This window comes from Lepidothrix coronata, unplaced genomic scaffold (assembly GCF_001604755.1).
Source record: "Lepidothrix coronata isolate B3197 unplaced genomic scaffold, Lepidothrix_coronata-1.0 Scaffold80, whole genome shotgun sequence".
NCBI classification, from domain to species: Eukaryota; Metazoa; Chordata; class Aves; order Passeriformes; family Pipridae; genus Lepidothrix; species Lepidothrix coronata.
Window position 1 is genome coordinate 742369 of NW_016690260.1, and position 16768 is coordinate 759136.

The following is a 16768-nucleotide window of genomic DNA, read 5'->3' on the forward strand; positions in this document are numbered from 1 at the left end:
TATCTATCTATCTATCTATCTATCTATCTATCTATCTATCTATCTATCATCTATCTATCAATATCTGTGTTTGGACTATTCCTTAATATAGGGTCACCTTGTTAATTTCATACAGGTTTCCGCTCCACAGGATCAGTTCTGAGTGACTGATGGGAGACAAGAGTGGGGCTGCAATGCAAATTCTGTAGTTTTCTCCAGTCATTTGAAGATCAGGTCATATCAATTCATATGTGAAAGTCTCTGGTGAACCTGCACAAAACTGGTATCTATCAATGCATCACATTTGGTAAACTGTGTTACAAATACTCTATGTTTGCGTTTCAGCAAAATGCTTTAGAAAAAGGCTTGCTCCAGAAGAAAAAAACTTGGATTTGTTAGGCAGTGTATATGAGTTGTTTAACTACCTACCTTTAATATCTCCACCAGGCCTTCAAAGACAGCACAGAGATGTAGAAAAAAGGTTATACCAGAAATAAGGAGCTCATTGCACTGTATATGGTCTGTTAGAAGTAAGAATCACTCACTCTGACTTGTAGAGAAATGAGCAGAAGGAGTGGGTGTCTACATGGGTGTCTAATTTATCAGGACAAGTGGGGCTCTAAAAGCATCCTGATTTCTCTTAAAAAAAAATATTACCTATCTTCAGTGCAAGGAAGAGGCAATAAATCACAGGGGGAAATGCAAAAATTGATTCTGATAGGTCAAAATCTTCTGTTTATTTCCATTATTTTTATTTCTTTGCCAAAAGCAACATTTTCAGTGACAGAAAATGCCCAAATACACTCTGGTGTGCAGTGCCTAAAATCTCACTGGAAAAATAGATGTTACACACATAGGAAAGTCAGAACTGAAAGAACTTACTTCTGATTGCTGACCCCAAATCCCACATCTTTCTTGAGAGCACCATATATAAACTTCAGTTTCTAAAGACAAGTTCAAAATCTGCTATCTTCATCTTCTTCACTCAGTAAATTGTTCATCAGTGAAAGCTTTTCAAAGCTAATCCACTACTCAACCCGAAGTGTTACCTGCAGGAACTGAATTAGAGATAGGTCTCTAATAGATCTCCTGGCATTTCCATGATGTGAATGGCCTGGGATCATAACACAGTCCTCGGACTTAACACTGTATGTGTAGTCCCATAATTAAATTATAGTTGTGGAGATGGCCTGGAACATCCTGCCTGTCAAACCAAATGAAAGAGAACAGACAGTAAAGTGGAAGAAATCAAAAGTAGTGAAGCAGATTGTGATTGTCATCTATCTACATGGATGCTGGATAATTTTAATTGTAGAGATACAGTTGCTACACTCTGATCAGATTTTTGCCTTACTGGTGAACTCATTTTTCAGAACTGGCACTGCTGGGCATCACAGGCCAAGAGCTCATGCTATGAGTGAATGGAGACCATCTAATCTGCAGAATATTTTAGCAACTCAATTACAATGTAAGAGCATTACATTTTAAAATTACTTCTCTGTAAGTTAAAGAACTTCCTTTTAAACTACTCTACTTTCCTATTTTTGGAGAAGCATTTCTTTATTATCCTGAAATACCACAAGCAGTAATAATTTATCTGTTCTCCATTGTAATCATGACATTACAATAAAATAGTGTCCAATTAATATGCTCTTTAATGATTCCTTCTAGAAAGACAGTCATTGCAATAATGATGTATCATGTAAGGGGAGATAATTTTAATAACTTGAAAGAATACACTGAGGATCTCTCTACATTGCTAACTTCAGATTTAATACTTATTCTGGGCTGAACTGAGAGATTCATGGAGAACAACTGCTGCTAACAGGAAATTATGCATTCCCTAGACACCCGTCTACAGTGTCTTTCACAAGCAAGGAGAGAGCCACAGCTTTCTGTTATGCTGATGAGAGTAAATCCAAGTGACCCAACCTAGAGAGTGCAAAAAGAAGATAAAGTGATTATAACTGACTGAAACTTGGGGTCTGGCTTCCATTTTTGTATTAAAAAATATATTCCCAATTAAAACAAAACAAAGGAAATAGAAAAAAAATTGTTTAGGAAAAAAAAATTAAAATCTATCTTATTTTTTTTCCTCTTCAATCATGCTGATACTGCAGAAACTCCCAGTGATACTTGATTTTGCTACACAGAAAACATGGAAATTCTGGGTCACCAGAAGCCTGCTTCCTTGCTTCACATCTATTAGTTCTTTCACTCACACTTTCTGAGACATCTCTACAGTACCTCACGTTCAGTGTAAGGAGAATTGTTCTTTGAGAATTGAATGTAAGGAGAAATGTTCTTTCCAACAGATCTTTGCCATTTTCTCCTCCCCATTGTGGATGCCCCTCCCAACAACCACTTTTCATTTCCTTGAGCTGTGGAAGTTCACAATAGTTCAAACACCTTTGCACATCTTCCCTTGCTGATAGATCCACCCACTGTGTAAAACTATATCTTTGTAATTAATAAATGTGACTTGGAAATAGTTGTAGAAGAGACTCTGAGACATTCCCCTAGGAGCAGGTTGATGATGACAGAAGCTTCTATTTACTCTTCAGGGAAAAGCCTATATAAAATCTTGCTCTTTTAATACACGCTTTTTATAAACACATTACGTGCTTATTACACTGACTCTGAACCACACATCAACAGGTCCACAAGTCCCAAAAGCAGCCAGGTCTGCAGCAGAGTGACACAAACCAAAGGCCACAATCTCACAAGAAGTATCTGCAGACTAAGGAAGTAGTTCACTAATTTCACTTTCCATTTCAAACACAAAGAGGATCTTTCGGATTTGAAATGAGACTCTTCATTCATTAAAAGATATCTAACTGGAGACACAAAAAAAGCAAACTGTGTCCAGCCACAAGGCACTTATGGTTTATCCTACCCTATTTATATCTCATGCTGAGGGATGTATGCGATAGACTGAATCCACATTTGTTCCTTGCATTCCTTCTTGCAGCTGAGAAGATGCAAAGAATCATAAGAGGTTTCATTGTTGCAATGTTTTGTCATGGTATGTGTAATCAGCACAGACCCCATTAAAGAGGCTTTGGAAGATGAGAAGTTTAAATATTTAATGTTTTTCTGCCTATGATAAGTTTAATAATTAATGCTACTCCTACCTTGGAAATGACAAATCACGCAACAAGTATGCACGATAAAAGAAACAAACAGAGCTAATAGAGAAGAAAACCTTACTTAGACGGTAGTAATTAAAAATGTCTGTAGCATACCTCAGGATCCCAAAATACTTTGCTCCTGACCCAAAGAGCAGTTCTGTCTATCTATTAAGCTACCTAATTTTGGGGGAGATGCAGAAGATGAGGGATAATTGCTAGTCTTTACCTTACACACATGAGAAATGATCCACAGGTTATGAGGCAAACTGTCTTAAAGATTTCTCTACCCCAGGAGAGAAAAGGAAGAATGTGAAAGCTGTTGTCCCTTCATGTTCTGCATAGAGGAGCCAGCCATTGAACTATTACAGAAATAATAAGTTCACAACAGACAGAACAAGATTAGATCTGTATCTGGTCTAAACAGTGTCATAGCTGTTCCAGCTCCAAGAGGTATCTACAAATACCAGTTCCTGACACCCTCTGAATAATCCATTTTATAAGACACTACCACTAGTACATTTCTCTGAGTACATGCTCCTACACATCCAGTCCCACTGATGATCTGCAACCTTCAACCCCCACTGACTTGTAGCTGAAAGAAAATTCATCTCACGCACTGCTGTGCTTCACTGCTGGACCACGCTTATGTAAATGCAACAGAATTAACACTGAAGGAGAGCACAAAGCATGACTAATAAAATCTTCTGTGATTCACTCAGTTTTGATATATTTTCAAATTATTAGCATTAGAAGTCTGTCAGACAAAGAGGGCAAGCACTCTGATATAGACACTGCCACTATATCCTTCTTTCAGGGTAGAAATCATTTTCCCTAAACCCAGGTATGAGATAATCATATTGTGGGAGAAACAGGTATATCTAGAAAGTGACTCATCTTACCTTCAGAAATGCCTAAAACAGGTCAGGTGACTCATTCCCACCTTCTGAAATCAAGAGCCCAGCGTGACTATTTCAGACTGAGAGAGGTAACACCTTGTAGACACATCAGTGGCACATCTACATTAGGGCGCAGTCAGCAGGGCCAGGGCACGGACACCACTGCTCAGTGCCAGCTGCTGGAGCTCTGACACCCTTCTGGCTTGCTCCTCCTAGCTGTATCCTGAGCAATTCTTGATTGCAGGACCTTGCTCAACAGCTAATCTGGATGCAGCCACTCCATTCTGGAGACGATTGTAGTTCACAGAATCAGAGATTGGTTTGGGTTGGAAAGAAGCTTAAAAATCATATAGTTCCAACCCCTCTGCTGTGGGCAGGGACACCTTCAACTAGATCAGGTTTCTCAGAGCTCCGTCCAACCTGATCTTGAACACTTCCAGGGCCATCAAAAGCTTCTCTGGGCAACCTGTTCCAGTGCCTCACCACCCTCACAGTAAAGAATTTCTTCCTTATACATAATCTAAATATACCCTACTTCAGTTTGAAGGCATTCCCCCTTGTCCTATCATTACAAGCCCTCGTAAAAAGTCCCTCTCCATCTTTCCTGTGGGCCCCTCTAGGTACTGGAAGGTGCTATAGTTGAATAACTCAGACATGGTCAGACTGCCAGCTGAAGACATGGTCAGACTGCCAGCTGACATCAGCATCAGAGAAAGGTACTGCCATGGCGTTGCTACATAGGAGAGGTGACGCTTTCAAGAAATAAGATGTTTTTACACATCAACACTTTGCTACAAAACAAGTATTTTTATTTTATTCATAGTCTAGTCTTTTTGCTTGAAAATCCTTTCTTAGAGTGGGCTTTGAGAATTTAGTATGAGAAGATAAATTAAGTTTTTGACAGTAGACAGTATACAACTATGTTTAAAAGTCATGTCTTTCCTAAGCTTGATCTTTTGCAATAAAACTAGGTTAGGGTAAACAAGTGCTCACACATGCTCCTGGAAAACCAGGTCAGATACATCAGCAACAGTCTACAGCTTTTTAAAGTCACTCACACTCAGAAAACCATAAAAATGTTACATTTTCCAAAGAACACTTCATTAATGTAATATCCTTCAAACTCTTATCCAAAGTTTTTGCTTCTTTGTCAATGGAGCATAGTAGAGTATTGCTGCAGCATAACCACAGCCAAGGGATTCAGCTGAAACTCCCTGAAGCCTCCTCAGTGATGCAATGATTTGTGAAGGTCACAGGGTAGTGTTCACTCTGGGCTCTATACCCATTCTGACTTCTTTGACCTCAAGCAACTAGTATTGCTATAATTTGATTGTGCATCAAGGTTTTTTAGCTCAGCTGAAGGGTAGAATTCTAAAATGTTGCTCTGAACTGCAGAGGAAGAAACTCCAAGGTGACAGTTGATCTGAGGTCTCAAAACCAAGGTAGTCTCTTCAACGAAGTCTTGCTGAAATCTCGATCTCACTTGCCTGCATGTAGTTCCTTGCTGGTCACTAGCACACAACGGTTCCTCAGTGCTATCTTGCTTAACAGCAAGATCTCCTGATACACAGCACTTGTTGCTGGTGCTGTTAAGGTTAGGGCTGGCAGTTTGCTGAGGGACAGCTTCAGAATGAAGAACAGCCTCTTCTTCCTCATCAGAGAGAAGTGAGCAGCAGCCATCACTGGTCTGGCAGCTATTTGATACTGGGCAGTCTTCATTTTGAGGTGGAGAAGAGCTGCTGTGTTGTAGTGGGGGAAGATTTAAAATGCACTCCTTCTCTATGCAGAGGTTTGCCAGCAGCTTGTTCTTTTGGCTTCTTGCTTTCATTCTCCGGAGAGCACAGACAAGATCTGCAAGGCTGAGCACAAAGGACAGGCTGCTGACTCCCCAGATGAAAATCATCATAATGGATTTCTCAGTGGGCCGGGAGATATAACAGTCAACTGTGCTTGTGCAAGGTGAATGGTAGCAGGAAAAGCGCTCAGGAACAAAGAATCCAAAAAGAAAATACTGCACAGCTGCAAAGGCAGCCTCAAGTAGGGTCCTAAAACAGAGATGAACAGTATATGCCCCAGAAAAATTAAGGACACTTAGGTTCTCTTCATCACACTCTACTCTATTGACAACAGCATTTCTACAGAGCTCCTTCATGTCTTTGGGGCTTGATAAACTCTTATTTCCTTTGCATCCATGCACCAGATAGTGCATTCTTACAAGGTACATAGCTACCTTGTGCAAAACATAAATGCTGAATGCAGCATAAGGTAGCAGGATGGACACAGTCTGAATGAGCCAGAATCTGAAGTGAGATACAGGAGAGAACAAGTCGTAGCAAACGTTGGAGCATCCTGGTTGCAAGGTGTTGCAGACAAAGCGCTCCTGCTCATCTTGGTAGAGGGGATAGCCTGCCAACACTACCACTGCCATTCGCAGCAGAATTATTAACATTAGCCAGATCTTTCCTAGAAGAGAAGGTATGAAAAAGAGTCAGAGCACTGAAAAGGAAGGCAGGTAATGTAGTGATGCTCTTTCTATACACAAGATATTTGAAGAAATAGCCTCTGTAATCAGTCTTCCATCTTAGTAGATCCTCTTTGGCTTTGTTTTGACTGAGACTGAAAAACATGTGAAAATGTGTAGCTGACACATTCAATAATCTTCATCTTGACTTCACAATGTAGGAGTTTAACATACAATAAGCCATGTCAACCAAAACCTAATGAAAACACTCTGAACATGTCCAAATCTGATAAAAAAAATTCAAAATTGAGTTAACAATTTCACTTAAAGTTTTTCACTTGCTGTTGGGTTCCTACCCCTGCACTTGAATCTTTTCCTATTTCAATAACATAGGTCACCTAAGACAGTGTGAAACTCATCTAGATACAAAAGACTGTTCTTGGTCTTGGCCATGAAATTGCATGTAAAGTTTACTACGGCCAACAAAATCTCTCTGTTGTGTCTAGAATGGTATTTACTAGCAAGCTAATAATAAGTTATTATTAATTTTATTATTAGCAAACTCATGCAAAATGTTCTACAAATGTACATTTGTCTGTGCACATGTGTACCTCAGTCATCTCCCTCTATTGCTTCTTTGGTTGCCCCATCTTCATCATGTCTTCCAACCTTCATTCACCTTGGTGTGCAGCTTTTCTCCATTCAGACCAAAAGCTCCCTTCGGTCTTGATATTGACACCAAGTGAAGTCTCACAAGTTCAGCATTTTCATACATTGCTTACTTCACCTTTCCCTGAATTCTCTCATGTAATTCCTGTGGTAGGGCTTAGTCTCACCCAGCTTTGGTTGGAAAGATCAGGCCTTATCCTTATTCCATTACACTAAGAGCAGTTGAAGATCAGGTGTTGGTACAGTACTTACCATACCTTTTGAACGAGACCGTATTATTCATGATAGTTTCTTGGAGGATATTTGGATGGGGTAGGTCTTTCTTAAATTTTTTTTTTGTAAACTTACAAACACTGCTATATTACTGACAAAGTTATTTAATTTAAAAAAAGAGAAGGGGAGGGAAGGGGAGGGGACAGAAAGAAAAAAGAAAAAAAGAAAAAAGAAAAGAAAAGAAAAGAAAAAAAAGAAAAGAAAAAGAAAAGACCAAAAATCCATGTCAGGGGGGTTGGAACTAGATGATCTTTAAGGTCCTTTCCAGCCCAAACCATTCTATGATTCAATGAAAATCTAAATTCTTTTCCTGGGCAGGATAGGAAGGCATAAATATATACTGTTGTATTGTCAAAGCCTAAAAATATATTCTCTACAAACACATAGAAAAATTCAACATCTGAAGTTAAGTTTAAGTTTCCTTTTGAGTCCTGTCACTAGTTACCTACATACTTTTGAAAAAGGAAAAAAGTCCACTTGGGGAAAAAAAAGAGAAAAAAACCCAACATAACAGAGTGATAAGATTAAGTCTGTACTTTAAAGAATGGTTAAGACAACATTTGTAACCACAGGCAGACAAACAGCAAATTCAGTGACTAAAGAGAAGCATATTATATGGAATTAATGGTTGAGAAATGCACTGAAAACTTCAAGTCATTAATAGTGAATGCACATCTCACATGTACACAAGCTTTTGAAGGCAATCTGTGAAATAGCACCAAATACACACTATAAAGACTTTTTAAAAATCCAGATCACAAAGCCTTTTACTTATAAAATATAGAAGTATTTGTAGGTATTGTCTTGAAGAATTTTCTTTTGTATTTCCCATGCAGCTATTTCCCAATAGTTGGTGGAAATTTTAAATATTCAGATATATCCACAAAATTGTGTGATACCTATTATTGTACTGAACATATAGTTCAAGTGCCCCACAAAAACCATTTGTGGCCAGTAGACTAATTACGGTCTAGAACAGTAAGACTGTAATGGAAAACCAGCTGGAAAAAGGTTAAGGATATATAAGGTTTATGAGGGATCATCAGAGAAACCTGACGCGCTTGGCAAAATAATATATTATCTAACCATAAATAAATTGAGGCCTTTCCATTTTATCTTTAATTACATGACCCTTAGTGGTGGTTTTGCCGTGTTTCCAGCTTCCTGCGTTTTGCTGGCAGGATGTGCTGTTGCTCACTTTTCGACATAGTGTGGGTCAATAGAAAACACCAGCTCTCCAGAATCAGGAAGCCATGTTTCATCCTTAGGTAGCACTTTTTCCCTACGAGGACCTCAAAGTGTTTGAAGCACATTAGTTAATTAAGCTCAAAATACTACATGCTATTTCACTATCAATTTTTAATTAGAACATGTACAAGAGGGAGTGCTGCTTAAGAAAAATCAATGGCTCCTTAGGAAGTAGTTTAGTATGACATACATTTGAGAGATAACCCCTCCACGCATCACCTTCCCTAAAGACTCAATCTTGATTAAACATACAAGAACAAGCCCCTCTGCTGCCCCTGTGGGGACTTAGTTGGATGTTCCCTGCAATGCACAACACAAACTACAACTACTGGCCACAGCTGGAGGCTGAGGGTCTTTGAAAGGCCCTTGAAAGTTTTTCTCTGGCACATACTTTGCTCAAAGTAGCCCATTAAAGAGGAACAGCACCCTACTTATAGGGTAAAAAAAAATAGACAGTCAACTGTTAGCTGAGAAAAAAAACAACTGTATTTTGCTTTGTTTTGCCTTTTTTTAAAATGCATATGATCTTTGTTTATAAAGAATAAAGTGTTGGTAATTAACCACAACAGTAGTAAACCACAAACCTCTCCCTGTAGAAGAGGTTTTTTCCCTTCTTTCAGTTATTTTAATCCATCACTAAAGCTATTGCATATATTTAACCATTCACTTTATGTGGTATAAGGTGTTACTTCTGTCTGTTTTCACCATGATCCCTACTTCCAGATGACTGGAAGCTCTGGTATCAAGAAGATGCCAGAATATTTTGCATAAAGTTCAGGAAATATCTATCAGAGAGGGAGTAGTAATCTGTTTAACAAGAAGAGAAATACATTAACCTCTTATATCAGGTATCGAGATAACAACTTACTCTAAGAATCAAAGAACCATAGCTAGAAATTAAAGTTGATTATCAGTAGGACACTTGGGTGGCTTCAGGATATGAAGCAGCAAAAGAAAGAAGATATCTCTTTTAAAGTACTTACCTACAACAGTCACATTATAGTTAAGTGTGACAATCAAAAATCCCAGCGAGTCCCAGCGCTCCATGTTCGAACAGGCTCAAAACACTCCCAGCTCCTGATGTCCTAACAATTTTGTCATTTCCAAAGGAGGCTAGAACTAGACAGGGAAGAAAGAGGGGGAGGAAAAGAGGAAGAAGGAAAAAAAAAAAAAAAGGAAGGAATTTTTGTTAAGGATCAAAGATGGAAATCAGAAACCCAACCACAACAATGTATCGATGAAGGATTATTTTGATGATTTGAACAGGACTGTTAGATTTGAATGTTGGAATAAATCTTCTTAAGGCTTTAACAGTTTGTCTTGCAAAAGCTCTAGCTTGTCAGATCCAATTGCTCCTACCTCTTGTGTGGATCCTCTGTCCAGACAACTGCAAGTAGACAAACAACAACAGGAGTGATCTCTGCCATTGTAGACTATTCTTACCCTCCCAGGGCATACCAGCCTCCTGGCATTGCTGACATATTTCAGTGGTGAAAGACAAGGAGAGAGGGAAAAAATAGCATAGACCAGGAAATAACGGAGACCTCTCTGTCTCCCCACAAGAATTGCCGATGAATAATGGAAGGAAAGGGGGTAGAAAAGGGTGAGCATCCCTGTGTCTGAAAGGCAATTTCAGTTCACTAGAAGCTATCCCATTGCAATTTCCCAAAACCATTTTGTTTCTAAATCACAGCCTCCCTGACAGAACACCATGGCCTTGTCAATCACAGCCACACCAAATTTTCCTCTGTGTGCTGAGCTAGGGAGCAGGCTGAGCCTCCCTGCTGGCACGACATAATACAGGGGAAGATTTAAAAAAATAAACCCAAGGGTGTGGCTGTTTTTCAAGATGCCTCAAGTTGCTTACTTTTAATTTATATCAGTTCTTTCTGCTGAAACTGCTTGGTACTCTGGACATCACTCAAAAGATCCTAGGGCTACCTGACCAGCATTCTGAAACCCCAGCAGCCTCTCAGCAGTGATGGAGTGAGCTTCCCCCTTGGAGCAGGATGCCTGCGGGGTCAGCAGTCCTTGAGTGCAAGGTGCAACTCCACAGCATGTCCTTGACACTTTGTGACTGTGCTGTACACCAGGGAAAAAGCAGGGATGAAATAAGACTCTCGGCTTTTCTTTACTCACCCCACTGCACCAAATTCCCTTGGGGAAAGTTATCTACCACCATCTTCCACTAGCTATGGGATTGTTCCACTAACTATGGGATATTACTCTGTCCTTTTTAATCTGTGCTGTGAGAGGGGCAAACATAATGTGGACACTTAGTCAGGAAATAGTATCAGTCACTAGAAAAACAGCTGAAGAAGGAGTCTGTGTGTGATACAGCAAGGGAGAAAAGTGATGTCATGACATGCTGACACCTGTAGGGTGCCAAAAGCTCAGGCACAGGCAAGGTGAGTTGGCTCAGAGCAAGGTGTATGGTGATACTGCATGACTTATGGACTCTGTGACTAGGCTAAGCTTTATAACTGATCACGTCTTACCTGGATAAAAGGTAAAATTAATAGTTTAATGAAGTAAAATATATCTGTCCAAAGACCTTCTCCCCAGCTCTCTGCTCACAGACCTTGCAAAGCCTTGGCAGAACACACTGAGGATCCTTTCTGTAGTAAGCCCCCTCCCAAGGAAACCCTAAAAGTGAGGTGTGAAAGGACGGCCCTTAAAAACACTTTATCCATTATCTGTGGAAAGAGATTTTTAATTGCAGTAGTAAAAAAAAAAAAAAAAGAGTTTCCTTGTTTTCAGAATTGATTTATGCAAAATATTTGCCAACCAACCATTTCTTCTGTTACCAAGTTTTATTTATGGCGTTTGATGATGGCTTTAGCTTCACTTCCCCTCACACACACCCCCAACTCACCCTTTTTCTTATTTTTTCCTTTTTTTTTGTGTTCCCTCCTGAGATATGTGTGTTTGAGGATTATGGGAAGAAGGGAAAGCTGTAGGAAGGGAAAGAGAAAAGACGCAAATGGACAAGATATAAATTATCCTGAGATACGAAGGTATTCCTGGTTAAACATCCTTTGTCAAAAATAAAGTCAGGAATGCCAAGATGGTGGCAGGATATGAATGCTCAGCAGCTGCATCCACACAATAGACTATAAATTGTCTCTGACAATATTGCCAGTTAAAATATCCTTGCTCGTTGTTGCTGTGAGACCTCTACCATTTGTGTAACAGGCATAACAGCTAGGAATTTAAGCCTCCAAACTGTTGCCTGTGGAACTATACCAGTCAAAACCATCTGATATCGCATGGCATGGATGTCCTGAGGTAGGATGGCCCATTTTCTTCTAAAAGAAAGCAAGAACTTTTCAGACTCACAGTGCAGCCTTAGCTTAGGTCAGAAAGCCTGAATTCTATTTTAGCTTTTCCAGACAACTTTAGCCTTTTTCTTTTAGCTTTTCTAGATAGCTCATATCTTACTTGAATCCAAAATTTCTCCTTTCTACGGTGTGTCCTCTACCCAAGTCCCTGTCATCAGTCCCAACTTGGGGCTCCAGACAGATGTGGTTGTTATAAAATATTTGGTCTCCACAAAACAACAGGCTTTAGTTTCTTCATCCCTTGGCTCAGCACTATCTTTCAGTTCCCATCTGAAGATATTCACCATACAATTCCCCTTGTTTACTATTTATCTGTAGCTATTCCCTGTAGTCCATTTGTCTGTAAAGACTGTAAGGAAATAGGGAAAGCAGTATTACAGACATGGATGAAATAGCAGAGGGACTCCAGCTCCACAGTGCCACCAGTTGGTTTGGCACCATCTTCCACATCAGAGGACAGGCACGTGTTGCACAGCCCCATCTCTCCACCCATGCTCCAATCTCACAGACAACTCTTCCCAGGCTTTAAAGTTGTCAGATGTGTGAACTTCCACCGGATTCTAATTAAACAAGAGAGGCAGGTAGAAAACACTGAAATGGTTTTGGGTAAAGTTAAACTTTGAAACCCAGCAGTATCTTATCATATCTGAATTTAGGAGGAGCCCTAAAAGCCACTGGAAAGATTTCAGAGACCAACAACGAAACATAAGAAGATGCAATTAAATCTATTTTAAAATTCACAACTGCTGTCCACATTTCTGACCCCTTACCACAGATCTAAGGCTTGATCCTGCAAAAATTTAACAGGTGTGATTCTATCATTGTGAACGACCCACTGAAACATTCTGAACTGCTGGAACTGCACCTCACTGCAGTGTGGACCTCTGTCATACCCCTAAGCTTAGGCCTGCCTTACTTGGCACAAAGCCCAGCAAAGACACTTCAGCTAGACTTTGGCTCAGAATGACATCCAGAGGTAAGGTACAACCAGCTTGAAGCCTCTTCAGGGCTTCCCAATCCAGGATCAAATCAGTCACCTGAAGGATTCCACAATCTACATCACACATCAAAAAACCCCCAGAAACTAGGGGTAGTCCTCTGGCATAGCAAATCCCAACCACATCTGTCTTATCCAGTCAATACCTACAATAATGACACAAGTGGGAGTTACTAAGGGAGACTGCACCCTACAAAGCAACTGACAATGAAGCAACCTCCCTCTTCCAGTTTAATTAATGTTGAGGCAAAACGGGCCAGCATAGCAGCTTCCCTTATACAGAAAGGGATCTGACATTTTAGTCCAGGTTCTTTAGCAGATCATTAAGAAATAAAAAACATAGATGCATATCTAATATTTTAGAGTCTAATTTTAAAATCTATTTAGAATTTTTCTAAATAGAAAACTTAGTGATGTACTAGTAAATGATGTATTAGTGACAAATCTTGCAGTAAAACTAGGTCTTCTGAAGGTGATCTGTAAATTCATTGGGGGAGGAAATCTATTTGCAAGGGACAGTAAACAGTAAAAGGTAATTTATCTTGATAGCCTTATTTTTAAAATTAGAGAAATACAGTAGAAGGGGGAGAGAAAGAAACAAGCTGGACATGAAGGATAGAGAAGTAGTAGGAAAAGCTATCCAGAATAAATGCTCTTTTTAAGACACATAGTACATACACCTGTCAATCTTCAGAGCATACAAATAGTGAAGGAGCCAGCACAGCATGGAAAGCCCCTGCTTTACACAAGCACATGGAGGACTGTACACTTGCATTCCCTGGGACCTCTGTCCAGCTGCCCCTCAGATATCCCTGCAGGAGTACGTTTGAAAGCATCATCTCTCCAAAACAGCCATCGTGGCTACACAGACATGGAGAAAGCAAGAAAATTATAACTCCAGCTGTAGGGCTCTAGAGCCTACACACACTGAGGTAGGGGAGAGGTGAGTGTTTTCCATCATGAACTCTTCAGTGGAGAGCTTAAACAACGTGCTTCTACTCCCTCCACTGCTCCACTTCTAACCCCTCAGTCCCCGGAGGTGGCGCAGCTCAGGGCAAGGAAAGAAAACTTTCAATGAACTCCTATTCCTCTTCCCCTTCCCTTTCTGTCTGCCTTCCACTCCCAGGAAGGAGCTACAAACACACATGCTCAGATATATATAAATGCCTATGGGTTTATATGCTTGTGTCTGAAACGGTCCAGAAAGACCTCCAGAACAGTGAAGTTCAGCTCATTTTTAACTGCTCATATTGATTGGACTCAATCTTGTGACTTCCACAGTAGCTCAGTCATCTCAGATACATAAGCCTGGTACATATAGTGCCTCACATGTGTCGTGATGTCTCATTCTTCCTCTACTAATTTAGTCAGTCTAAAAAAAGACTATGTTTTACTGCATGCTCTTAAGGATTTAGACCATTCTCTTACTTTGTCTCAACCAGAGCCCCTTACTATAAATATCTGAAGGTTCAGAAAGGTTTCTAACGGGAACCTGCTTCTAAGACGACAACAAATGGAAAAAGCAGACTTTCTTCAGACTTTGGTTCAGCAACATCAAAGCTATTCAGCCAAGAATTTTGAACATTTCAAGACTGCTCCGAAGGAAAATTAAGTAATGGGAAATATTTTCTCATTCAGGAGCTCAGGGCCAATTTCTTCAAAAGTATTTAATTTACTAAGTAGTAAAAGTACAAAGTGAGTCCATGGGATTTTCAAAAGCATATTATTAATATCTGCTTAACTCCCACTGAAATAGGTAGCTACATGAATACATTACATTATTACTGAAATTTGCTCTGCTGTAACTGAAAAAAAATCTTGCATAACAGAGGTTCCAGCTATTTTTTAAATTTTGCACTTAGCATTTGACACTGAGTTTTACACCTACCTTTTTTCACAGTGCAAATGCAAATTTGAAGGTTTGGAAAGTTTAAGGATCATATATTTTATGACAATGCTGGTGATTTCATGTTGAATTAGTACCCAACATCTGGCTCTTCTTCATTGAGTTCTTCCCTCAATCAGGTCCACTCATAGCAATGTTGAGGCAATAAGCACAGTGTGCTGAGATCATGGAAATTGTTTAAACAAGAAAAATGCCTTAAGGAATTGGGAAACAAATTTCATAATAAACAGAGGATGGCAATTATATCTTTGGCTCACCATGCTTTAAATTTAATACTTATGTGCTATTGCTTCTAAGTATGAATATTGCTAGGGCTGTGGAGAGCAAATAGATCCCTGTTCACAACATAGACAACAAAAGGGGTTACTGTGTCGGTTCTGGATTTCAGCAAATAAATCTGTCATCTTAGATTTAACCTACAGGCAGCTACTGTGGAATTAAAATAAGAGTTCTTTACACCTTCTTGTATTTCATGGCTGATCATTTTAAGAAACAAACCCCATACTGTTGTCTATTGTTACTGAACACAGACACTGCTTTTTCTTTCACCATGGACAGATGCATTGTAACTACATGGTCATTAAACCAAGTCCTGGGCACCGTGGGGAAAAGGCTAAACTAACATAGAAATGAAAGAAGGGAGCTGAAAAGAGAAATGGTATTTTTTTCCCACTTTATTTCACATACAGTTTAAACTTCAGGAACCACTGCAGGCAGTACCAACCGTGGATTTCTTCTCTCATGTGAAGAAATGTCATTTTCAAGTCAAATTCAGGAGTCAAAAGGTATATTCTTTTAAATCTCACTTGCATATTGAAAATATAGCTTTAAATAAATAAAAAAGCTGCATCTTGTGCATAATAAAGTCCTCATCCAGAGGAGTATTTCTGTCTAAAAAGAATGTGTACTTTTATCATACTGTTTCCTAATGAGAAACTTTGATCTTCAGCTGTGTTTAATGAACAATGAAGCGAAAATCTATTATTCCTCATAGTTGCTACTCACAAATTACTAGAGGAAAAAAAATATTTTTGCATCGATATCATGATGTACAACTTATGTATGTGCATCTGGTTATAGGATATAATTTATAGGACAATACATAATTCAGTTTTTACACCTCATCTTGATTTTATGAGGTTTGTTTTGACCTTAAATCATGACCTGTTAATAGTCTGTTTATTAAAGTTTAATGTGACTCTGTAAAAAGTCCTTTAAACAAAGTTCACGCAGGTAAACCTTCACAACATAAGGAAAAAAATGCCCAAACTTTTATTTCAGGATTTGAATTTTGCACCCTCCCTTCCAAACCTTTGCTTTACAATTACAGCCCTACAATGCCAGCTGCCTACAGTTTCCATGATTTCTGCTTTGTTTTCTTCCAAGAGCATTTTTCAATAATCATTGCTAAAAAGCTCGAAACACAGTTGGCAGTACACAAGGAATTCCTTTGTTAAATTGCAATAGTATTCATACTCTATGTATTCTACCAACCAGGATTTTTCATTTTAAAGAGAAGAGCAACATAAACTTCAGCTTCATAGCTCAGTCCTTAATAAAATGAATAGGACTTCAATACATGACTCTCATCCATGCATTTGAAAATTTTTACCATAATCTCAAAATGTGGACCCTGAAGGATTTATTCTGATGGTTTAGAGAGCAAAAGAAAACAGACAAGAGTGGAGTTCCCCACAGGACCCATCCCCAAGGCAGGCTGCAGCTGGGAACCCACCAGCACTCCTTGCTACCCTGGAGCAGCTCCCAACATTGTCCAGAGGCAGGGAAATCTCACGTGATAAATACAGATATCAGCAAATGTCATACTGGGGTCAAAGGGCAGAGCATAGGGAGAATCTGGTAGGAA

At 39.3% G+C, this 16768-nt stretch overlaps 1 protein-coding gene across 1 annotated transcript; it reads right to left on the minus strand.

Annotated features, from left to right (window-relative positions):
* Positions 1–4847: 4847 nt before the first annotated feature.
* GJD4 (gap junction protein delta 4) lies at positions 4848–9828 on the minus strand. Its single transcript, XM_017820188.1, has 2 exons — positions 9641–9828; positions 4848–6469 (listed from the first exon to the last, which is right to left on the minus strand). The coding sequence occupies exons 1-2, from the start codon at positions 9702–9704 to the stop codon at positions 5283–5285; spliced, it is 1251 nt and encodes a 416-aa protein (XP_017675677.1). The 5' UTR covers positions 9705–9828; the 3' UTR covers positions 4848–5282.
* Positions 9829–16768: the final 6940 nt, after the last annotated feature.